The sequence below is a fragment of the Marmota flaviventris genome, chromosome 4 (assembly GCF_047511675.1).
Source record: "Marmota flaviventris isolate mMarFla1 chromosome 4, mMarFla1.hap1, whole genome shotgun sequence".
Classification (NCBI taxonomy): Eukaryota; Metazoa; Chordata; class Mammalia; order Rodentia; family Sciuridae; genus Marmota; species Marmota flaviventris.
The window spans coordinates 25,781,524-25,806,988 of record NC_092501.1 but is presented as its reverse complement, the minus strand read 5'-3'; the positions used below and the strand labels follow the sequence as shown (position 1 = coordinate 25,806,988).

The 25,465-nt window shown below is 44.0% G+C and overlaps 3 protein-coding genes and 1 pseudogene across 3 annotated transcripts in view; 3 read left to right on the top strand and 1 right to left on the bottom strand.

Annotated features, from left to right (window-relative positions):
- Gbf1 (golgi brefeldin A resistant guanine nucleotide exchange factor 1) overlaps positions 1 to 25,465 on the top strand; it is a 295,142-nt gene that overhangs the window by 141,539 nt on the left and 128,138 nt on the right. The gene's annotated exons all lie outside the window — the stretch shown is intronic.
- LOC114088371 (ragulator complex protein LAMTOR1 pseudogene) lies at positions 6,080 to 6,551 on the top strand (annotated as a pseudogene).
- Positions 12,335 to 14,996, top strand: Elovl3 (ELOVL fatty acid elongase 3). The gene is made up of 4 exons (XM_027929920.1): positions 12,335 to 12,435; positions 13,232 to 13,363; positions 14,161 to 14,312; positions 14,569 to 14,996. Exons 1-4 carry the CDS (start codon positions 12,335 to 12,337, stop codon positions 14,994 to 14,996), a joined length of 813 nt encoding a protein of 270 aa, XP_027785721.1.
- Positions 15,758 to 17,803, bottom strand: Pitx3 (paired like homeodomain 3). The gene is made up of 3 exons (XM_027930363.2): positions 17,686 to 17,803; positions 17,311 to 17,513; positions 15,758 to 16,816 (listed from the first exon to the last, which is right to left on the bottom strand). The coding sequence occupies exons 1-3, from the start codon at positions 17,801 to 17,803 to the stop codon at positions 16,229 to 16,231; spliced, it is 909 nt and encodes a 302-aa protein (XP_027786164.1). The 3' UTR covers positions 15,758 to 16,228.

The window sequence follows — 25,465 nt, the reverse complement described above, 5'->3', positions numbered from 1 at the left end:
ATAACAAACTCCAGCATTAGGTACAACTATTATGCATCAATAAAAATATGGAAAAAATAAAAGCAGAACAACTTTGTTAATGACATTGTATATTGCAAATCTTGTTTTTAATATTTTTTTTAGGTGTAGATGGACACAATTCCTTTATTTTATTTATTTATTTTTATGTGGTGCTGAGGGTTGAACTTGCTAGGCAAGCTCTCTACCACTGAGCCAAAACTCCAGCCCCCACACCTTGTTTTATTTTATTTTAATATTTGTTTTTCAGTTTTAGGTGGACACAATGTCTTTATTTTTATTTTTATGTGGTGCTGAGAATCGAACCCCATGCCTCATGCATGCTAGGCGAGCGAACTACCACTTAAGCCACATCCCCAGCCCCCATACCTTGTTTTAATAATGTTGTCAGCTATTGATGATATTTTCCTAGACCCATTAATTGATTAGGTTACCAACTGTGATGTTTTAATTTTATTATTTCTAATTTGCTTATTAGCTGGAATATTTCTGCAAGGAGAAAGTTTCCCTTAGCACCTATTTGGTTACTGTGAGACACAGTTAATATAGGTAAAGCATAAGAAATATTGATTTATTTGCTTTCTTTACCAATTTTCAAAATAATGAGTTGGTCCCCTAGTATCCTTTTAAAGTGACCAAATAAAGTTGGTTTTGTACCAATAAAGTGGGAGTGTAGTTCAGTGGTAGAAGGCTTGTCTTGAATGAGCAAGGCCCTGGTTTCCATCCCCAACAATAAAATAACTAACTAAATAAATAAATAAATAAGTAAATAGATTATGAATAAATAAATTTAATCCACTTGATGTATTTCAATCCATTATAGCTATTACTCTCATTGATTTTCTAATGGTATACCTTTTTTTTTTTTGCCAATGTGTTTATTTAGGTTGGCTCTCAGTCTTTTGTGTGTATGTGTATGTGTGTGTGTGTATGTCTGCATAGTACTGAAGACTGAACCCAGGGCCTCACACATGCTAGGCAAGTGCTCTAGCACTGAGTTAATCCTACCTCCTTTCATTTCATTTCATTTTGAGAGAGAATCTTGCTAAATTGCACAGGCTGGTCTCAAACTTGTGATCCTCCTGCCTCAGCCTCCAAGTAGCTGAGATTACAGGCCTTCACCACCCAGTCCAGAGTCTCCTGAGTCTTTTTTTCCCCACATTTATATTGGTACATTATAGTTGTACATAATGATGGGATCTGTTCTTACATATTAGTACATGCACACAGTATCCTGAATCTTTCTGACAAACCAGTAGTTTTTGTTAATTTCCGTTCTTCCTGATATGATGATATATTTTAAGCTTCTCTATATTTCTTGCCCTAGACATGGAGTCAGCCACCTCTAAGAAGCCTGGATTACTTTGTTTTTAAATTTTATTTTGTAGTTGTATATGGACAGAATGCCTTTATTTTGTTTTATTTTTATATGGCCCTAAGGACTGAACTCAGTGCCTCACACATGCTAGGCAAGCGCTCTACCACTGAGCCACAATCTCAGCTCCTTATTGTTGTTGTTGTTTTTTAATATTTTTTTTTCAATATTTTTTTAGTTGTAGTTGGATACAATCTCTTTAATTAACTTATTTATTTTTATGTGATGCTGAGGATGGAACCCAGGGCCTCGAAATGACATCCTAGCAAGATGCAGTGGAACACACCTATAATCCCAGTGATTTGGGAGGCTGAAGCAGGAGGATCCCAAGTCTCAGGCCAGCCTCAGCAACTTAACAAGGTCATAGTGATACAGTGTCTCAAAATAAAAAATAAAAAAGGGACTGGGGTTGTGGTTCAGTTGTAGAGTGCTTGCCTAGTACATGTGGGGCACTGGGTTTGATTCTCAGCACCACATAAATAAAGTTATTAAAAAATAATAAATAAATAAATAAATACATAATAAATACATAAATAAATAAAAGGGTATGGGGATGTACTTTGGTGGTAAAGTACTCCTGTGTTCAATCCCCAGTACCAAAAATAAATAAATAATATGCTTAAGTGTCATTTTTTGGGGGTATTTATCTTGGTGTTTGAGCTTCCTGGCTCCATGGTTTCATATCTGACATTAATTTGGGGAAATTCTTGCTAACTATTGTTCAATATTTCTTTGTTCCTTTTTCTCTCTTCTTATGATATTCTCATTGCAAATATTTATACTGTTTTGCCATTGTTAGTGAATATTCTGTTTATATCAATCTTTATCCTTTGTTTTTAAATTTGGAGATGTGTGTGTGTGTGTGTGTGTGTGTGTGTGTGTGTGTGCCGGGAACCATCTATGAACTGTGCATGAACTAAAACAATGCTGAAGCCATTAGACAGGAAAGCCTGGTGTCAGGAACTCTCAGCAGCAACCCTGCTGGTTTGAGAACACCTGGTTCAGGTGGCTTCCTACCTACTCCATCACAAGATCAGCACAGCATTGGAGATGGGGTGACCCGCTGGAGCCACACAGCCTCTCAGAATTGGGTTGGCTTGCCAAAATGCCAATCAACCTGTTTACTGCAAGACCGCTGCCACACCCACTAAGAAGCAAGCACTGAACCAAGACTACCAAGACTCCTTCCGCTGAAACCTTATCCCTGCCTTTGATGTACTCCCCTTAAATAAAGACTTGGGGCCATTTTTCAGTTGTTCAGTTTCAGCTCCTATTAGGGCTGGAAGACCTATCACACACTTTGCTTTTTATATCTAATTTCTAGCTTTGTCTCTATTTCTTACTAATTATTTCAGACTTTTCATTGCAGCTCACACCTCCTGAGCAGGAACCTACCCTGCAGAGTGCTGGCCACTGCACAGTGTGTGTGTGTGTGTGTGTGTGTTTATTTGTATGAGTACACACGCATGCATATATGCTGGTGATCAAACCCTGGGTCTTTTTCATGCTAAGCTTGTGCTCTACCACTGAGCCACATCCCCAGACCTCAGATTTGGAGGTTTCTTTTGAAGTATCATCAAGTTTAAAGTTTCTTTCCTTAGTTGTATCCAATTCACTAATAAGCCCATCAAAGGTATTCTTCAATTCTGTGACATTTCTAGCATTTCTTTTTGCTTCTTTTTTTAAGAATTTCTGTTTACTTACAATTCTCATCTGTTCTGCATGCTATCTACTTTATCCATTAGCACTCTTAATATAGTGAACACAATTGTTTTAAATTCCTGGTCTAATAACTCCAACATCCCTGCCATGCCTGGTTCTGATGCTTGTTTTGTTTCTTCAAACTGTGTTTATTGCCTTTTAGTATGCCTTGTAGTTTTTCTTGATAGCCAGACATGAGGTACTGGTTAAAAGCATTTGTTATAAGTAGGGCTTTAGTAATATGGTGTAAGGTATGGAAGAAGCATATACTAGTCCTATGTTTAGGTCTCAGTCTTTTAATGAGCCTGGGCTTCTGGACTGTGAACTTCATAAGTGTTTCTCAGGGATTTTGTTTGTTTGTTTATTTTGTTTTGTTGTTGTTGTTGTTGCTCCCTCCTTAGGTGAGACAGGATGGCTAGAGTCGCTTAGAGTTGGATAGCTTCCTTCTTCCATGTGGAGGACTAGAGCTGGCTGGAATGATTTCCTTTTCCCCACATCAGTTAGGCTCTGATAAAACTCAAACAGGTTAGGCTATGGTTAACTAGTTTCTCTTGAGGATAGGTCTTGGTTAGAGAAACAGAGGTTTTTTTTTTGTTTGTTTGGTTTTTTTTTGGTACTTGGGATTGAACTCAGAGGAACTCAGCCACTGAGCCACATCCCAAGCCCTATTTTGTATTCCTTTAGAGACAGGGTCTCACTAAGTTGCCTAGTGCCTCACTTTTGCTGAGGCTGGCTTGGAACTCTTGATCTTCCTGTCTCAGTCTCCCAAAATGCTGGGATTACAGGTAAGTGCCACCACACCCAGTCAGGGTGTTCTGATATACAAATGTTCCTTGACTTAGGGAATTACATCCTGACAAACCCATTCTAAGTTAAAAATTATTAAGTTGGAAATGTCCTTGATACACATAACCTCCTGAACATCATAGTTTAGAAAAATACACTATAGTATATTGGTTGTTTACCCTTACCGGCCTGTGGCTCCCTGGGAATTTCAGCTTCCTACAGGTGCTCAGCATCCTGAGAGTGTATTGCACTGTGTCTCAATAGCCTGAGAAAAAAAAAATAAAATTTAAAATCACAATACGGTTTCTACTGAATATTCATTGCTTATATTCATAACATTTGAAATCTTAAATCATTGTAAATTGAGGACTCATATTTCAAAATACTTCTATGTTATCCAGTTTTCTGTTACTGAAACAAAATACCTAAGATAATCAACTTAAAAAAAAAAAAAAAAACCTTTGGAAAGGGTTTTTTGCCTCACAGTTTTGGAGGTTTCAGTCACCTGGTTCCATTGATTTTGGACCTGTGGTGAGGCAGTAAAACATTGGGGAGTCTTGCTGAAGGACGCCAAGAAGCAGAGAGGAAGAGACCAGAATCCCACAATCTTCTTTTGAGGACACACCCCCAGTGACCTAAAATCTTCCATTAAGCCTCACCTCTTAAAGGTGTCTACCACCTTCCATTAATGTCAACCTGAGGATCATGCTTTTTTAATACATGGGCTTTTAGGGGACATTTTAAGATCCAAACTATAACAGGTTATTTTTCCCCTTCTCTTCAAGGACCACAATGGGAGTTTTCTTTTATCTTTACTATGAGAGTCTAGTTGAGCTCCTGGAGGTAAAACTCAAAAATCATGGGAGACCCTCCAAGATGAGATTCCCCCTGGATTTGTGGGTGGTGGTGGGGTATTAAACCTAGAGCCTGACGCCTTTTGACAAGCACTTTACCAATAAGCCATATCCCCAGCCTCTTCCTGAATTTTTTTTTAAAGAGAGAGAGAGAGAGAGAGAGAGAGAGAGAGAGAGAGATTTTTTTTAATATTTATTTTTTTAGTTTTCAGCGGACACAACATCTTTGTTTGTATGTGATGCTGAGGATGGAACCCGGGCTGCACGCATGCCAGGCGAGCGCACTACCGCTTGAGCCACATCCCCAGCCCATCTTCCTGAATTAAAAAAAAAAATTTAATATGGACACAATATCTTTATTTATTTTATTTATTTTTATGTGGTGCTGAGGATCATACCCAGTGCCTCACATCCTGTGTGAGGCAAGCGCTCTACTGTTGAGCTATAACCCCAGATCTCTCTTCCTGGATGTTTATTCTTTTCTTTTTTTTTCTTTTTGTACCAAGGATTAAACCCAAGGGTACTTAACCACTGAACCACATCCCCAGCTCTTTTTATTTTTTATTTTAAGACAGGGTCTTGCTAAGTCCTTAGGGCCTTGCTAAGTTGCTGAGTTTGGTCTCCAACTTGCAATCCTTCTGTCTCAGCCTCCTGAGTTGCTGAGATTACAGGCCTGCACCATCACACTGGGCTCCTCCTGGATTTTTAAAATTCTTGTACTTATGCATACCTATCATGTGGACTAGCACCTAGTTCAGGTTCTCCTACCTCACTGGTTTCCCTTAGAGATCTCTTCTCTGGTATGTTATAATTCTCCGTATTTGCCCCTCTGCCTCTCCAGTTTGGGAGGATTTCGATTTGCTCCGTCCGTGACCTTATTTGTTTTACAGAACTAAGAAGAGATGTTGGTTTGATGCTCTGTTGTTGCTGTCTTAAAATTCTTTTTTTTTTTTTTTTTCTTTCTTTCTTTATGGTTCTGTGTCATGTCATCCAGTCACATCCCCTGTGCCCGCCTCCCACAGGCTAGTCTCACGCTCTTGGCCTCAAGAGATCCTCCCACCTCAGTCTCCAGGATAGCTGGGTTCAACCCCCAGCACCAAAGAAATAAGAAAGAGGTAGGAAGAAGAAAAAGAATTAAATTCAAGAAATTTCAATAATTTATTTATTATTAGTTTTGAGCATTTACTGATTGTAAAACTAATTTAAAGATTCTACCGTCCAGAGACAAAGTCTATTAGCATTTTGGAGCATTTCTGTCTAATCTTCTTTCTCTACATTGTTTTCTTCAATATTTTTCTCAACAAAAATTTTACAAATATTCTTTCCCTCTAAGTGGCCCGACCCCGGCCATGGGGTGCTGCTACAGCAGCGAAAACGAAGATTCGGACCAGGACCGAGAGGAGCGGAAGCTGCTATTGCCCGCCCCGACCCCGCACCAAAGCCCTCAATGGAGCTGAGCCCAACTACCACAGCCTGCCTTCGCACAGATGAGCAGGCCCTGCTCTCTTCCATCCTCGCAAAAACAGCTAGCAACATCATCATGTGTCTGCTGCAGACTCCCAGGGCATGGAGCAGCATGAGTACATGGACCGGGCAAGGCAGTACAGCACCCGCCTGGCTGTGCTGAGCAGCAGCATTGGAAGAAGCTGCCACCGCTGCCATCTCTCACCAGCCAGCCCCACCAAGTGCTGGCCAGCGAGCCTATCCCCTTCTCTGACTTGGAGCAGGTCTCCAGGATAGCTTATGCCTACAGTGCACTTTCTTAGATCCGTGTAGATGCAAAAGAGGAGATGGTTGTACAATTTGGGATCCCATGAAGAGAAGGGTCTTTGGACAGCTCTTCTCCTCTCTTCACCTGTCTCCATCCCACCTCCCATGGCCCCCAGCCTCACTTAAGGCTTATACAGTACCCCAACCTGCTACTAATCACTGAGAAGAATGTGGAGGAGGAGAAGAGCAAGACTAGAAGCCTGAGCAAGTGAGGATGGAGCAAGGGAGGGTAGGACCATTCAGGACTGGCCTTCAAAGCCATGGCTGGGGTGGGGTGGAAGCCAAGAGGACAGGGACTGGAAGGGTCACAGTCATTGGAAGGTGGAGATACCACTGTGGGAGTGAACACCAAGGGACCTAGGGAGATGCCCTTCCCACCCTTTCTCTTGGCCTCAGATTCACTCCTGTCCCCCTTTATCTGACTTGGTGCTTCCATTCACCTCACTAGGGTTTGCACCCAGGGTCTGGATGAGCTTGAATTTGAATGAATTGAGTTTGTATTTCCAGTACCTGGGTTTTTACATGTTTGGTCTTTTTTTCTTTTTGTTTGTCACCCTTGATAAATAAAGTGTATTCATTTGAATATATATATATATTTTCTTTCCCTCTAAGAGCCCATACTATAATATAGCCTCATGTTCTGCATTTAAAAACTTAACTTTACATCTTGAGAATTTCCTGTCATTAAAAGCACTTTTGCCAGGTGTGATGACATGCACCTGTAGTAGCATCTACTCAGGAGAGTGAGGGAGGAGGATCACTTGAGTCCAGGAATTTAAAGCCAGCCTGGGCAACATAGGGAGACCCCATCTCAAAAATAAAAATAAAACAAAATAAAAAATAAAGCATTACTTTTGGAATGCCTAGCATCAACATAAAAACATCATGAAAAGGGCTGAGGTTGTAGCTCAGTGGTAGAGGGCTTGCCTAACATGTGTGAGGCAATGGGTTCGATTCTCAGCACCACATGAATAAATGAATGAATGAATGAATGAATAAATAAATAAATAAAGGTATTGTGTCCATCTACAAATATAAGAAAACATCATGAGGGCTGGGGCTGTAGCTTAATGGCAGAGTGCATGTGTGAGGCACTGGGTTCGATCCTTAGCACTGCATAAAAATAAACAAGTAAAATAAAGGCATGTTGTACATATACAACTACCAAAAAAATTTTTTTAAAAAAAGAAAACATGAAAAGAAATTTAAAATACCTATAAGTTTTGGCCTATACCTCACCCACCCTATCAAATTATTTCACATTTTAGAGTTTATTTTCAACTTTCATCTTTACAGACATCATAACTTTTAGATAATTGAGGTAATATAGTAGATATGGTTTTAAATATTGTTTTTATTTCATATTATTTTATAAATATAGTTTCATGTTTCTACATTCTGGTAGATATAAGGTGTTCTGTGACATTAGTATTAAATAATTTAATTATCCATTTGTGGATTGATTCCAGTTCTGTATTATTTTAAGTTCCACTGGCATAAGTATTTTAATACATACAAACTCTCTTTTCTTTTTTGTTTACTTCACTGGGTTAAAACCAGCTGGCTCCTGCTAAGTATTACCTAAATGTGTTTTCAGAAGGATTATATCAATTATCCTGGCAACTAGCCAAATTTTAATAAATCTGTTCCTCAGTGCTTTGAACAGCGTTCAGTATTTAATTTTTGTTTCATTTAATAGCTGTTAATCAGGAACATACTATACATAGTCCATAATTTGCATTCCCTTAATTACTAAGGAAGTTGAGTCTTTTTTTTTTTTCTCTCAATACTAGGGACATAAAGTTATGTGCTTTGCAAGTGTACCTTTATGGCAGCAAATGAGCAGTACATTTGAAGGCACTGGAGCACATAAAATGAGCCTGTTTGTGTCCTTAGCCATGTATCAAAGGTTATAGGTGAGACTATAAATAAGCTTTTTGTGTAATATGTACATTTAACTCTTTATCTTTCCTATTTAAAACTATACACTTATTTTGTGACTCTCCCTTAAAATATTTTTAAAATATTGTAGTTATAGATACATAATATAACATTTACCATCTTTAACCTTTTTTTTCCCCTGATACTGGGAATGGAACCAGTATTGAACCCAAGGGCACCTTATCATTGAACTATGTCTCCAGCCCTTTTTATTTTTTATTTTGAAACAGGGTCTCACTAAGTTGTCAAGGCTGGCCTCAAATTTGCCATCTTCCTGCTTCAGCCTCCAGAGTAGTTGGGATTACATGCTGCACCACTACACCCAGCTTGCATAGAGACATCCTAATGACCAGGCCACTTCTAGAAGAAATGATAGAACTTTGTGTCATATGGAAGAATAAAAAACATAATTCCTAACCTGGGAGATTAGATAAATGGTAGTTGGGAAGAATAGCCTAAATCAATGGGGCCAGCTGACTGGAACCTTCAAAACAACATCTTTAAAATTTTGCTGAGAATGCTACCAAAATATACTGGAGATGTCAAATTAACAGTTTTCTTTTCTTTTTGCAGTACTAGGGATCAAACCAAGGGCCAGGCAAACACTCTATCACTGAGCCACACTCCCAACCCTCAAATAAATGTTTGAAAATGGGGAAAGAAGTTGGACTGAGAATGCATAGACATAGTAGGCAGCTATTTCTCATCACCTAATATGTTAAGTGACTAGTATTATGTAAACTTCCAAAGCCATACCCTGAGTTGTCCATCTTGCTTGCACCATGCTGTGGTTACCAATTCTTCCTTTCTGCTGACTCTTTCAGGAGAAGATGAGCTTGGAATATTTATCCTGGATAAACAAAGAGTATCACCCAGATTTTCTGACTGAGGATTTCTTCCATATAATCTCTCATGCAATGAACCAACCTTCCTTCCTTCCTTCCTTCCTTCCTTCCTTCCTTTCACTAGGAATTTAACTCAGACAATATTTACTACTGAGCCACATCCCTAGCCTACACACACACACACACACACACACACACACACACACATATATATATATATATATATATATATATATATATATATATATAATTTTTTTTTGACACAGGGTCTCACAAAGTTGCTTTGGGCCTTGCTAAATTTTCTGAGCCAGGCCTTAAACTTGAATCCTCCAGTCTCAACCTACTGAGTTCCTGGGATTCCAGATGTGAACCACTGCACCTGACACAACTAATATTTCTTGAATATACACTATGTGCCTAGTGTTAGGAGAATGATGTTAAGTAAAAATGGAAATACCCTTTCCATTCATGGATCTCAAGGACTAGTAGAGAAAACAGGCATTGATCAATAAATCATTAAAACAACTAAGTAATTTTAAATTATCATTGAAAGAAAGAAATAGCATTCTATGAAAGCAGTAATAGGGGTACCAAACCAAGTTCAAAGGTTAGGGAAGGTTTCTGAAAAATTTTCCTTTTTCTTTCCTTCTTCCACACACACCTCCCCCAAGCCTCATTAAACTTTCACACAAGAAAAGATAAAACAGTTTCATTTGAGAGAAATCCAAGACTGAGTACCTTTTCTCTATGCATTTGTAAACTTCCAACTTCCATGTGTCTAGTCCATAATATCTTGTCACTGACATTATCTGAATTGGAAACTGATACCAACCTTGGTAGGCAAGTGTAACTATTTGCATTTTGCTGTTGAAGAATATTTAATCTGAGAGGTTAGGTAACTTGCCTAAAATCACATAGCCAATAGTTAATGGTAGCACTGGGACTTGAACTCAGATCTCATAACAAGTAGACTGTTATTATGGTTTGAATATTGTTTGAGTGTGTCTTCCAGAAATTCATTTGCTAGGAGCATGGTACCCCCATGTAACGGTATTGAGGTGGTGGAGGTCTTTAATAGATGATTAGATCATGGGGGCCCTTGATAGAGATTAATGTAGTTCTTGCAGAGCTTGGTTAGTTCCCACAAGAGTTGATTGTTATAAAAGAGTGAGCCTGGCCCCTCCCCATTCTTTTGCTTCTTCTCTCACTATGTGGTCACTCTCAGATGTACCCCTATCATGAGATGCCATCCACCATGTTATGGCGCAGCCAGAATAACCTCTGGTATGGCTGTCAGATCTTGGTTGTTTTTCATTTATCAAGTACCCAGCCTCAGGCATTTTGTTATAGCAACATAAAACAATTAATTAATGGTGCAATCAGGAGCCACTGAAGCCACTGAAAAGCAACATGACCTAGTTTAGGTTTTAGTCAATCATTTTCTGGATAATAGGACAGAAAGTGTTAGTTTTCAAAGTATTGTCTGGGATTATCTATGGAGTCAGAATTTCTTGGGTAGGGGCTCAGGAATCTGGTAATCAGCTAGGTTTGGGAACTTTTTTTCCGATTTCAGTGCAATAAAAAGAGAAGCACTGTATTAAAGAAGGCAGTGGTACAGCCAGTTAAGGTGACTACAGTGGTGGTTGCAGTAATCAGGTTAAAGGGGATGAGTTGCAGAGAGAAAAGAATGTACATTTGGGTCAATTAAATAGCACGGACAGAATTTTTCTACTCCACCCTTCCATAGATAGGGAAGTGGAATTAGATCTCTACCTGGCTCCTGTAGTTTCAGAGCCTTTGGGCTTTACTGCACATAGTTGCTTATTTACATATCTTGATTTTAACTATTTTGTATTTATTTTTCTTAGCACTTGCCTTGCAAATTTCCATCTTATCTCTAACTGCCTCAAGTCTTGTAGTTCTCTTTTGTTTTCATAAAGTGTAGGAGAGAAATAAGGAATAGCCAGGTAAGCTCTTAAAAGTTTTAAAACATTTCTTTCTTTTGGACTGGGCACATAGGGGGAAAAGAATTAGATTTTATTAGACAAGCACAGACTGAAGAGAGAAAACAGCAGGCCTTGGGGAGATGCACTAGATCTCTGGTTCCTTGAACCCTAGGAGACCTTTGGGAAACCCAAACACAACAATTTCAGAAGCCCAGGGGGTGACCCCATTTCCTCTGCAAGGTTATTACTGGGTGTCAGACAGGAGCAGTTCAGGAATTCAGGAAACTATAAAGAAATCACAACAGCTTCAACAACCGCCTCCTCAAACATCAACATCAACAGTCTCAATAATGAAATTGATTAAAGTTCATTTCCCTCCACCCACAACCAGAGATCCAAATCTCGGAGGCAGAAGGGACTACAGGAGCTCTTCATTGCCCAGCCTAGTTCTTCCTCATCCCACGCCTATTTTTCCCATTATCTCAAGGATCCTGGAAACTGCCTCCCCCATCTCTGGGTGAGGGCACCATGGCCAAGGACACCTCCACTTTATTCTCACTGCCAAGAAGGTTAAGATTAAAGCAAGCTGAGTCAAAGGTTACGGCCGGCAGGGCTGAGTTCTCTGCGAGGCCGTGGAGGATGAGCCAAGCAGGTGTAGTGGAAGTGATGATGGAGAAAAGAGTGGCAAAGTGGTTGGGGCCAGGGCTCACTACAGGATTCAGGGCCTCGCGGGGCGGGGCGGGCGCCTAGGGGCGGGGCCCTCAGGGATGATGGATGCAGGGAAGGGTGCGGCCCAGAGGCGGGACCAGGGCGTATCTCGGCCAAGATTGGATAACTGCCGAGCGCGGGGAGGGGGCCCGAGCACAGTCAGGCCCGCAGTTCACCAATTCTCATTATATACGGCGGCGGCGGCGGCGGCGGCGGCGCGGGCCGGCTGGTCTGTAGCTCACACCCGGTTCCGAGCCCCTCCTGCCTCTCCCAGGAATTTTCTTTCTGTCCTGGCTGCGTTCGGTCCCGCTCTGAGGTTCATTTTGTCCTCGGCCCCGCAGTCTCTTTATCAGCCCTCCAAGCCCTGGACCTGGACGCCTGCAGAACCAAATGGTCACAGCTATGAATGTTTCCCACGAAGTGGGGCAACTGTTCCAGCCCTATAACTTCGAGATGTTCCAGGATTTAAGGCCCTTTTTAGAAGAATACTGGTGAGACCTGGGAATGGGGAAGGGCCAGGTGTGTGTGTGTGCGGTGGGCAGACCCTACTGTGTGCTCCGGGCGAGGGTTCGGGGTAGGCTGAAGGCCAGCAATGATTTTCTTAAAGAGCAAAGTTATAGGATCCCTCATACTAGCTCCAATCCATCATTGTCCAAGGTGCAGGTAGTGTGGCACCTCGAAGAGATTAGAGTTAGAAGAAAGGATGCAGAAATGAGTACGGGGAGCAGGGTGTGGGAAGAGACAGAAGCCAAAGAAAGAGTGTAGAGAGAACGGGTAGCTGAAGAATGAGGTTGATTAGAACCCCTCCAACCTGCTCTACTTAATTATCATGCTCCCTAAAAGCCCCATCATGTTTTCTGTGGAGACTGAAGCAAAACCAGGGAGTTTTTCCAAGCTTTCCCAGGGCTCTCTGGCTTAGCCCTAAAGCTACCCCAGAGGTGTCTTTGGGCTGACTTTGTGCTCAAGCCAATTTGCCATAAACCAACCAATGCAGAAGCTATTGCCACATTCTTACACCACAGCCCTGGGTCATGGGCCAATGGTCATCAGTCTCCAGCCTAATAAAGAATGCAATAATCACCTTGGATATAGCCCCTACCCTGTGTTATAATTAACATGGTCAGGAGAGGACCTCCCACCACCTTTACAAATAAGAAAACCAAAATATCACATGGCTAGTAAGTGGCAGAGTTGGAACTCTAATCTAGACATTAACCTGGAGAGATGAGTGGGCATTCCTCTGACCAACAGCCACTTTTTAGCCCATCTCTGCCTTCTGCCTGCCAGGACAACCTCATTCTTCATAGTTCTGATATACCTGCTGCTCATTGTTGTGGGGCAGAACTACATGAAGGATCGGAAAGGCTTCAACCTGCAGGGACCTCTCATCCTCTGGTCCTTCTGCCTTGCAATCTTCAGGTAAGGTAGTCCCTCCTCCTACCTAGTATTTAGACCTCCATTCCATCCCTTAAAACTTTCCAGAAACTCAGTTTTATTGACTCCCAACTTTTACCTTCTTCTATATTGCCCTCTTTTCCTTCTTTTCTAGACCCCAACCTGGCAATTTCTGCTCCATCCCTTTTGCACTCATGGAATCTGTACTTCCAAATCTCTGTAGCCTCAGTAGGGCATAGTGACACATGCCTGTAATCCCAAAGATTTAGGAGGCAGAGGCGGAAGAATTACATGTTCAAAGCCAGCCTTGGCAACTTATTGAGGCCCTAAGCAACTTAGCGAGATCTTCTCTCAAGATGAAAAATAAAAAGGTTTGGGATGTGCCTCAGTGGCTAAGCACCCCTTGGTTCAATTACCTGTACCAAAAAAAATGTATATATATATATTTCTCCAGCCTCTAATACTATCAGCAACTAACACCCTCTTCCAAGACTGTCCCAGTCCTTCCTTCCCATGTTTTCTTCCCCCAAATCCTTTGATTTTCCCCAAACTGCTACTCACTTCTTAGGCTTCCACCCCATCCCAAGAACACTAACTCTACTTTCAGTCTCAGCTCCCTTCACATTCCCTGGTATTTTCCAACCCTCATTTCCTGTGGAATACTGGATGAATCTTTCAAATTGGCTCCAGGATCTCAGAATCTGTGATCTGTTCCCCCTGCAAGGGTAAGGAGGTGATGGAGCACAAGACTTAATGACCTTGTCAAGCTAGGGGAAAGGGTGGATTGATGTCTTACACTCTCTTTCTCTGTTCCATTTCAGTATCTTGGGGGCAGTGAGAACATGGGGCTATATGGGGACTGTGCTACTTAGGGGGGGCCTGAAGCAAACTGTGTGCTTCACCAACTACATTGAAAATGCCACAATCAGATTCTGGTCCTGTGTCTTTCTTCTCAGCAAGATCATTGAACTCGGTGAGTGACAAGACTTTGTCTCTCTGGTGCCCAGTGAATCACACCCTTCCTCAGAGCCCTCCCCTCACTCATCATATGGAGAATACCTTCCCCACCCCTAGGTCCTAACAACACATGTCACCTAAGCCCTTCTTCAGGTTCTCTGCCACGAAAACTCCTCCCCACCCTGAGAATTCCTCCTGGGCCCCTACACCCAATGTAGAGGGTGGTCCCAGCACTGGAAGGTTTGCCAGCTATGTGACTTCTTATCTCCCAGGAGACACAGCCTTCATCATCCTGCGCAAGCGACCACTCATCTTTGTGCACTGGTACCACCACAGCACAGTGCTACTATTCACAAGCTTTGGATACAAGAACAAAGTACCTTCAGGTGGTTGGTTCATGACCATGAACTTCGGTGTACATGCCATTATGTACACTTATTACACTCTGAAGGCTGCCAAAGTGAAGTGCCCCAGGATGCTTTCAATGCTCATCACCAGCCTGCAGATCCTGCAGATGTTTATAGGAGCCATCATTGGCATCCTGACTTTCATCTGGAGGCAGGAACAAGGGTGCTACATCACAGTGGAAGAATTCGCCTGGTCCTTTGTCTTGTATGCCACCTATTTCATCATCTTTGCCCACTTCTTCCGACAAACCTACTTCAGGCCCAAGGTCAAAGCCATGGCCAAAAGTCAGTGAAAGATTGAAGAGAAAGAGCCTTAGATTTCCTCTTCCAAAAGGGTACTAAGGGGTTGGGCTTAGATTTGGGAGAATGATTAGGGAGATTTCCCTGCATTATTTCCCCATGGGAAATGTGCGCCAAGGTGGCAGGAAGTTATCACAGACAAGAAGTGTCACCCTGGGATAAGGGTGTGGTCTAGTACTTTAATGAATGAGTGAAGGCCAAGGAGGCCCTGGGAAGGCACTAGGACTGGATGGGCTCCTAGAGCTGAGTTATTTATATTTCTATCCAGAAATCTTTCTCCTTTTGTTCTATTTTTAAATTAAGCATGCAAACCAAATGGAAGATGGAGCTTAGGGGTTTGGAGGAAGAAGTGGGCTCCTGTGATGGGAGAAGGCTGCTGGTAATACGGTGATCTGCAGGTGGGAGGCTTGAGGGGTGTGAGGAAGGATGAGGCACACACACAGACAATAACAATCCTAGGCCTGTAGGCACTTAATAAATGTCTGTTACAGACCATAATTTTATTGCTGTTAGAGGCTCAAGCCCCTCATAGGAACAGTGAAAAACGGGTGCAGAAAGGCGGAGTAACGTTATCTCAAAGTCTTAAGCTTCCTAAGTTGCAGAATTGACCCTTGCAAACTTTGGAAAGACCTACCAGCTGTTCTCCCTGAGACCACGAGGTGGCGCCGCAGCACCAGCTTTGACCGATGCCAGCGAAGTAGCTGGTTCAACAACTCCACATACGCGTGCACACCTTTGCTCCAGGAGTCCTGGTTTCCCCATTCTTTAGGGGAGTGAATGGGACTGAAGCCCCAGAAGCCTGGACCTTCACCTCCTTCCTCTGCATCCAGATTTCTTTTAGACAATGGGGGAGGTTGAAGGGATGAGGGCTCAACCGCAACTCTGAATCATCAGGCCTTTGACAGTCCGCGCACATTTATTTCATTTATCTTTGAAAACGGAGTAGAGGGAGTCTGGAGAAGGCGGGATGGGCCAAGGGTGAGTTGGCCCAGGGGGGCTGGTCCCTATTCCAGGACTTAGTCCCAGGGTCGTGATCTGCCTGTAGGGCCCAGTTCACCCCTTAGAGCCGTAAAGGGGATGGAGTGCTCCTGAGCTATCCGCCTCCCAGCTGCTCGTGAACCCTTCTCAGACACTGGGGCGGGGGCAAACCAGTCTAGACGACCCCAGTCCGGGGAAGCTGTGAATTATTGACCCCGCCCAAAGGGATGATCCACCCGCCCGTCGCTCATACAGGCCGTTCCACGGCGTACTGGCACGGACTGAGGTTGGCAGCCGGGGGTGGCCCGGGCACAGCGGGGTAGCTGAAAGAAGCGTGTTGTTTGGCTTTGAGCCGCAGGCTGGCCAGGCTCGAGTTACACGGGTCCCGATATACGTAGGGAGACGAGGCGGCTGCAGCCGCGGCTGCTGCGGCCGAGGCGTAAGGACAGGACACTGCCCCAGAGGACACGGCGCCCGGAGCCAGCCCGGGAGGGGCCCCGCCCAGGCCCTGTAGGGCCCCGGGGCCTGGTACAGTGCCCGGGGCAGCTGCGGCTGAGGGCACCATGGAGGCGGCGATGGAGCTGGGTGGCGAGAAAACGGGCTGCGATGCCAGAGGCCCCACGTTGACAGAGTTGAAGGCGAACGGGAAGGTCTTGGCGGCGAGCGGCGGGGCGAGCGCCTTGGGTGGCCAGTTGCCATACGAGTAGCCGGAGTACACTTCCTCATAGGGCGGCACCAACCCGCCCAGCGGCGCTGCGAAGCCGCCCTTGCACAGCTCTGCCTGCTGGCTGCGCTCGCGCTTCCGCCACTTGGCGCGTCGGTTCTTGAACCACACCTGCGGGCGTGGGAGAAAAGCTATTAGGATTCGGGGTGGATGGGGCTGGGGGCCAGCCCAGTGGTTGATAAGTGGAGCACCCAGGCGGGGATTGAGGTCCCAGCCCGAGCCGTGCGGAGGATAAACGAAACGAGGTGGCTGGGGACAGGTTGAAAGCGCACGGGGCCAGGCACCCGAGAATAGAAACTGTGGGTGGTAGAACAGAGTCAGCAGCCTCAGGGTCTGGGGGAACAGTAAGATGGATCAAAGATGGGAAAGGAAAGAAACAAAGAGATCGGGTCGGGGAAGAAGCAACACGCGCTCGCCAGTGGTAAAGAACGGTAAAAGCAGAGACTGAAGGTTAGAGGGCAGGAATGGGGGTGTCCCGATTCCGAACACGGGGTGTCGGGTGTTGGCCTCGAGGTGGAGCAGGCAGACTTCAGAACCACAGCTGCGGAGGGGATTGGAGGAGGGAGGCCCAGGCTAGTGAGGGTTGAGGGTCAGGTAGGCAGTACCCGCACGCGGGCCTCGGTGAGGTTGGTCCACACTGCGATCTCTTCGCGCGTGCTCATGTCAGGGTAGCGGTTCCTTTGGAAGGTCGCTTCCAGCTCCTGGAGCTGCTGGCTGGTGAAGTGCGTGCGCTGCCTTCGCTGCTTCTTCTTCAGCGAGCCGTCCTCGGGAGAGCCACTGGGCAGCGAGACAGAGGCCTTCTCCGAGTCTAGGGATGGCGGGGGAGAGTAAGGTCACAGGGCGTCCAGGCCTGAGAGAATTGTCGGGTTTTGGAACCTCCTCAACCACCCGCTTGCTCCCACCCAGGCGGCCAGGCAGGGTCACACCGGATTAGAAGCTGAGTTGTTATGTCCTACATCCCCAGGAGGGGGCGTGCTCACCGCTGTGCTCTTGGCCTTTGCAGCCGTGTTCTGGGAGCGAAGGATGGGGAGTGCCGGCGTCTGACAGCGATAGGGAAGGGCTCCGGGCCTCTGCCTCGCTGAGCAGCCCGAACTCCATGGAGCCAGGGCTCTGGATGGAAGAGAAAGCACACATCAAGTTAATGAGAATAAAATCAAGGTATAAGCCGGTTCCTTGTAGGGTTCCCCACAAATTTCCTGGCCCTTTCTTGGTCACTGACAAAGAGCTACCCCTGACTAGCGTGCCTAGGATAGAACAGGGAGACAGGGCCCAAGGAGAAAAGGGTGTATACTGAGAGGTTTTATGCACACATATACACTATACTTTGTTAACTGATGAGCACATAGAAGTGTGCCTGGTGCACATTTGTTGTTCAATATTTATATTCAAAATGCATGCTGTGACACACCACATCCCCTATACTGCATCCCTCCAAAGGTCACTTTCTTCTCACCGGAATGTTCCTTATCCCCATATGGTCATACATGTACCTCAGCCAATCACACTTGAGAAACAACCTGAACCTCTGTTATTCATCTTCCTTAGGACAGATGTTATTTTGAACCAGGTATGATATTTCATCCATAAGAATAATCACTGTTATCACTTATTTTAACTGTCTCTCCCCTCACAAGAATACATCAAGATTAAGTAGTTAATATAGTTGAGTATCCCTTATCCTGAATGCTTGGGACTAGAGGTGTTTCAGATTTCAGAGTTTTGTTTTTTGACTTTGGAATATATTTTTTAAAAAGAGAGAGAGAGAGAGAGAGAGAATTTTCTTAATATTTATTTTTTAGTTTTCGGCAGACACAACATCTTTGTTTGTATGTGGTGCTGAGGATTGAAACTGGGCCGCATGCATGCCAGGCGAGCGCGCTACCGCTTGAGCCACATCCCCAGCCCTGACTTTGGAATATTTGCTTAGATATATCAGTTGAGCATACCCTTATCCAAAAAATCAGAAATCTAAAATGTACCATAATTTCAGAGCACTTTAGATTTAAAAATTTTTAGATTAGGGATGCTCAACCCCTGTCATCCTTTTTCCAGATGAGGAAGCTGAAACCTGAAGTAACTTAAAGGTCAAAGAGCTTGTAAGCAGTAGAATTAGGATCTGAACCAGGTCTGTGGGATTCCTGAACTAATACTTTTCCTTCATTTGCTTTTTAAAATTGTGTTCTTTGGGGCCCTTGGGGATTCAGCTAGAACTCCATCCTGGCCATGCTTGAGTCAGCTTCAACTAGGGAAGCTCTGCTTTTGTCTGTTTCATTTATAATTTCTGAAGAGATTTAATTTGGATAAAGGGTTCCAAGATCAAAAATGAGTTTGAAAACAACAGGACTCTTGGGCCCTGTCTACTCTTTTGCATGCTCAAACACATCTCACATACCACTAGTCATACTTCTATCTCATGCTTAGCTTTTACCAAGCCCACTCCAAGGAGTACAATGGTTTCCTTAAGACCCCCTTCTTGTTGGCATTTCCTATCCCAAATTCCTGATAGTGCCCAGGAACCTGCCTCTCCAAGTTTCCCTTGCAGGGTCCCTTTCTTGCTGGCTCTCCTGGGACCCTTATAATGGGGAAAGGGGCACTAATAGGTCTCAAGAATCTGGATGCTTCTTAGAGGAGAACAGAAGGAGTCTAAGGATAGAAGGAAGAATGGAGTAGAGATATGGGTGGGAGGGGTCTTTCTGTCCCCAACACCATTAACAGAGGCTTCATGGGGTGACATTAAGAGGGTGGATTAGCCCAGATTGAGAAGTGTCACTTGGTTCTGAATTTATTAGAAGCCTTTCTCAAGGAGGTACAGATGGGCAGCAGCCTGTATTTGCACATGCTAATGCCCCTTCAACCAGCTCCAAGAATGCAACTGTGCCCCATCCAAGCCAGGGACAGAGGTCAAGGAAAGAGGTTGAGAAACAGTTCCTGTTCTTTCCACAGTCAAATGGGTCTAGACCTTGGACCTGTCACTGAAGTTGGAGAGGCAGAGCTAGAGGGAACCCAGGAAAGAAGGACAGATTCAGGACAGGAGTGGAGGTGTGTTCAGCTCACTTCACTTTCCAATTTTGAGGTCAGGAGCCAGAGGCTTGGAGCTGGAAAACTTGGGCCCAGCAATTCTCCATCAGAAGGGAGATGTCCTTAGGAAGGATCTATGGCGATGCTGATCAGTAGCTTTTCCCAAATAGCTGGGAAGATGAGAGAAAAAGGCTTAGAACTAAGAGCTGTAAAAGGGGTGCTCTGAAGTCTGCTCTTTCTTCAGACCCAAGATGATCTTGAAATGCAAACCATGTCCCTCATTTTTTTCCAGGAGTTATGGAATAACAAGGCTGGGGAAAGAGGAAAAGTGGGTTTTACCTGTAGATAAAACTAAGTTCCATCACTGCCATTCATTCTTTCATTTTACTTTAGCTCCAGACTTCCAGTTTTCCAAATTCCCCTTCCCCCCAGCATTCCATACCTTGGTCTTGATTTCATCCTCTGTTTCAGCAGAGGGAGGTAGGGTGAGGAGGGATAAGGGCCAGAGTAAAAGATGAAGCTAAGAAAGCAGAGTTCAGGCTGTGTTTTCTCAGAGACAGACAGACACATGTGCAGACACACACAGGCCCCCACTCAGACATAATAAGCACTTGGACTTGGAGAGAGGGGCACACAGACACACTCTCCCACACATGTGCTCCCACATTCAGGCAGACAGATACACAAAGTCATACAGTCTCCTCTCTCTGTGACAGGGACAGCTGCCTGGGCTGTTTTGGACCTAGTCATTACCCTTCCCCCTCTTCTCCCTGGCCCCTCTGAACCTCAGCTCTCAGTCCTAGGAGCTAAGGACTCTGTGTGGGGGAGGAGGAGGTCAAGGGGGCCAGGGAATGTTCTATCTTCAGTGGTTGCTGGGAAAAGCCTACTTGGCTCAGTGGGGAGAAGGCATGAGAATGTAGGCGCTAGGGGGTGGTGATAGGGGGCAAGAAGTATCCACGCCTCTCTTAAGAAGATAATTTGGTATAGGCCAAAGGAATTCGGTTTGGAGTTAAATGTCCTAAGTTCACATCCTCTCCCCAACACACTACCTGTGTGTCCTTTACTTTTCTGGGCATACTTCTTCATCTCTAATAGGGAGATCAAAATCCCTTCCCTGGGGCTGGAGTTGTGGCTCAGCGGTAGAGCACTTGCCTAGCATGTACAAGGCCCTGGGTTCAATCCTTAGCACCACATAAAATAAATAAATAAAATAAAGATATTGTGTTCAACTTCAACTAAAAAATAAATATTTAAAAAAAATCCCTTCCCTACCTGTCTTCAGTATTGTTACAAGGTTCAGATAACATGTAAAAAATGGATAGAAATAAAATTCTGAGAATTGTTTTTCTCATTTTTTGAGCAAATGTTTATTTAGCACCTTCCAGGAGCTGAACATTGAATTAGGAACTGAGAGTATAGTGAGGACTAAGAGCTCACCTTTGCCCCTGCCTTTACTTGAATGTTAACCTCCCCAGACTCTGTATCTTCCAGTGAAGAATTTCTCTGGTGAATAAAAAGGAGTATACTGCATTTCAGAGAGGGATGCAACACTGTCCTGAACATAGAAGGCCCAGATAATAATATAAGAACAGGAACAGTAACCCAAGTTGAAAGACACTTTGATGAGCAGGGACTTGGGAAGAGTGAAATCTTCAGGCTCTTGAATGGGTTATTAGGAGAGAGAGGGGGCAAGGCTGAGAAGGCCCTGACTGCCAAACTGCAGAGAGAAGAAAAGAACACTAAAGTCAGATGGACAGTGGAGAGATGTAAGCGTGGGGGCATAGTCTCCTGCTGCCTCATGTCCAGGTATGCTGGTCAGGTAAAGGCTGGGGGTAACCAAGCTATGGTCTGAGCTGGAGACAGGCTGGTGGGAAATAAAGTTCCCCAAATTGCTGGCGGTCAAGAAGCTGGGGAGTTGGGTCTGAGGCCAGAAACATCACCTCACTCAGTGGATGGGAAGGGACCAGCAGTAGGTGTAGAAGCTGCAGGATTGGTTGATGCTGGTAGGAAACACCAGGAGGGGCCACAGAGTCAAGAGATAACAGTGGTGGCAAGTCCTGCTCTGGGGGGAAGCTGCTTGTGCAAGCCACATCCAGCCTTTCTGATACATACTCCTGCAGAGCCCAAGTTCCATCAGTATGATTGTGGCAAGCCCAGACCCAAGGAGAATAGAGGTCCTGCAGGTGTGCTATGATTCTGAAGTACAGACTGAATTACAGGAGGTCTTTTGTGGGCTAGCAAGAAGAAAATATCCAGGATACACTAAGGTGGAAAACAAATCACAGGCCAGAGAAGCTATGGTAGGAAAGCCAGAGTTTCCAATAAAATAACACAATCTCATGGCAAAAAGGCATAGGGCCCCACTAAAGTACTGAAGCCAGAGAGGGTCAACCAAGGCATCAGTGAAGGAGCCAGTGATAAACTGCAATAATAACACCCGAGGCAGGAGGCAGACTGCAGAATTTAAATGCGGAAAAACTCCTTCTCTTGCAGGGATGGAATAGAGAGGAGGATACAAGACTAGTGATGCTGTGGTTCAGCTCAGCAAGCAGCAAATTTGGGAACTTAATATGAAACCATATTAAGTTGAGACTGAAGTGAGACCCTTAAGTGGATGTAGGCTTCCATTCCTTAGGGAGGCTGAGCACTCAGACTCTACTCAAATGGGAGCGAATGGAGACACCTTGGCTCACAGCCCTAGAATGAAGTCTCACAACTCGGGTGGAGGCAGCAATGATTTGATGCACTCATGTTATCAAGGGGTGAAAGGAGAATCAGATAAATGATCCTACACCCTTCTCAGGGTCCCTCCCTTGCTTCTTTCCTTCTGCAAGTGTTAGATGCTTAAAGGATCCCCAAGAGTGGTAAGGCACAAACTAAATAGCCTACAATCTAGGGAGGCAAACTGTGCATGGAAAAATAGAGTGTACAGTTCTTACTCTAACACTGTGGGATATCAGAGAGATGAAAGCCCTTGTTAGGTGGTATCAAATGTCAGGGTCTCAGAGAATGTAGGGCTCAGAGAATGTAAGGCACACTGGCACATATCTGTAATCCCAGTTGCTCAGGAGGCTGAGGCAGGAGGATCACAAGTTCAAAGTCAACCTCAGCAACTTAGTGAGAGCCAAAGAAACTTAGTGAGACCCTATCTCAAAATAAAAAGATAAAAAGGTCTGGGGATATGGCTCAGTGGTTAAGTGCCCCTGGGTTTAATCCCTGGCATCAAAATTTAAAAAAATAAAATAAATATAAAAAAAAGATCAAGTGAGAGTTGAGGCAGAGAAAGATCAGGGCCTTCTAAAGAATACAGCAATGTCAGGAATAAGCTGACAGATTCAGGGGGAAACAGGGAACTTTGCTTGGTCAGATTCTCTCACTGAGAGATCAGCAAAGAAAAATTGTTCAGGTTGAGGGGTCGTCTGAAGAGGGACAAGGAGTTCATATTTGGTTCTAGGGATTCAATCTAGGAGTGCTTTACCACTGAACTACATCTCCAGCCCTTTATTTCTTTTTGAGATCAGGCATTGCTAGGTTGCTGAGGCTAGCCTTGAATTTGTGATCCTCCTGCCTCAGCCTCTGAGAGGCTAGGATTACAGGAAGGTGCCACCATGCCTGACTGCTACTTCATATTTGATATAGTCTAGACTATCCTATTTCCAACTTCTCCATCAAAAAGTTCCTAAGAACAGTAAAAAAAACAAACAAACAACAACAACAACAAAAAAAAAAAAACTAGAGGCATGACCTGAAATAGCTATTACTGGTAAGAAATTTGTTTGCAATCTAACTTGATTTAAAAATTTTGAAGCAAATTTTGAGTTCTAGGGGTGGGGTTGTGGCTTAGTGGTAGATCACTCACCTAGCATGTGTGAGGCCCTGAGTTTGATCCTCAGCACCACGTAAAGATAAATAAATAAAGGCATTGTGTCCATTTACAACTAAAAAATATTTCAAAAAAATTTTTTTGAGTTCTATTCCATATTTTAGCCATGTTTACTTTAATATAAAAGTAAAGGACATATATCCTCAGTCTTTAAGCAACATAACCACACCAGGAAGATGGGCCCTGGACCCTGTTCAGCCTGCTGGATCATGCCCCGCTCATTCCTGTACTACTGCCCCCTGCCCCAGTAGCATTGCTCTAAGCTTTGGGAGTCTCTTAAGGCTTGTAGGCAGGGAAGTGACATAAAAATCAGCATTTTTGTGACCCTTATTTGGTAATGATGAGCAGAATGGATGGAGCAGGGGAGAGATAGGAAAGCAGAAACTACAAACTGCAAGGTGTAAAGAAGGCCCTGGGGAATGAAAATGGGAAAGGAGATATGGAGAGAGTTTTGCAAACCATTTAGAGCTCTCTTTCACTCTATTATCTTCTTTTATTTTTTCTCCCCATCACTCTTTTTATGGGCCCTTGTTGGTGACCATGGACACTCTAGTCCCCTCCCACCAAGCTCAGAACCTAATGGTTCCTTTAGATTAGCTGCCATCTCCCTCTCCCACATTCTAACAGGATTCTTTAGAGTGAATAGAGAAGAAAAGATTCCACCAGGCCCCATCCTTCTTTCACCATAACTCAGCTCCAGTTTGTCACCCTTGCCTTCCTGGACCTGGGTCCTAAGCCCATATTCATAATCTTGAGCAGGAGCTGGACACAAATAATGAGATTAGATATTTGACCTGATAGAGAGGTTAAACATTTCGGGAGCTTCCCAGATTGTTAGACAGGGGCAGGGTAATGACTGGTATTTAATGCTTGGGGGAGGTTACACAATCATCTTTAAGAATCTTCCTGTGGCTGAATTAGGGATATGATCAGGCTGCTCAATCAAGAGCCTACCCTTCCAAAGATTCTGTGATTTACAAACCTATAGATTGGGCAGAATAATAGCAATAAGACTTCTTCTGGTGCTTCTCCATTTGCAAAGGACTTTCCTACACATGATTTCATTTAACTCTCAAAACACCCCACATGGTAGGAATGCCTGTCCCCACTTCATCTCAAAAAGGGCAGGAAATCATCCATGGGTTACATAGAAAAAAGAGATTCAACCCCAGTTCTGCTCTTTGCATACATCACCCCCCCTCCATCCTGCAATCATTTGTGATTCTAACATGCACTGACTCTCCCAAGCCTTTGAAGCATTCCATTATTACTTCCTGCCTCTACCACTTCTTTGGAAATGAACTCTGGAAGTTGGCTTCCCACTGTGTGCTAAAGAACGTTTTCTAGAGACTGGGATATAGTTCAGTTGGGAAAGTGCTTACCTAGCATGCACAAGACCCCAGGTTCAAGCCTGAGCATCACCATAAGAGAATGTTTTCTATTCATCCTAAACTTGCATCACTCCAGTTCTAAGAAGACCCTCTCATCTCAAGTTTCAGAATTTGGGGAGTAAACAATTCCTCTGCTTATTTAGCTCTTTCATTATGTTGTAGACTTCCATCCTGTCTCAACTTCCAGAGGCCTCAACTTTAAAATTTCCTTTCTCTAGCAACCTTTGTCTCCCCCTTCTGCCAAGTATCTTGAACCTTCTCTATGCCCATAACATTCTCCCTAAGGGCCAGAGACCAGACGTGCACTTAGCTACATGGTTGTACTCAAGAGTGGAAGAAGATTCTATCTTTTGTTTCCAATCATCTTTGTTACAATGCCTTCTCTTTTTGGATTTTTTTTTTTTTTTTTTGCCAAAATCAGAATTTTGGACTGAGGTCTTCATGAAATCATTCATAGTGTCTTCCCTA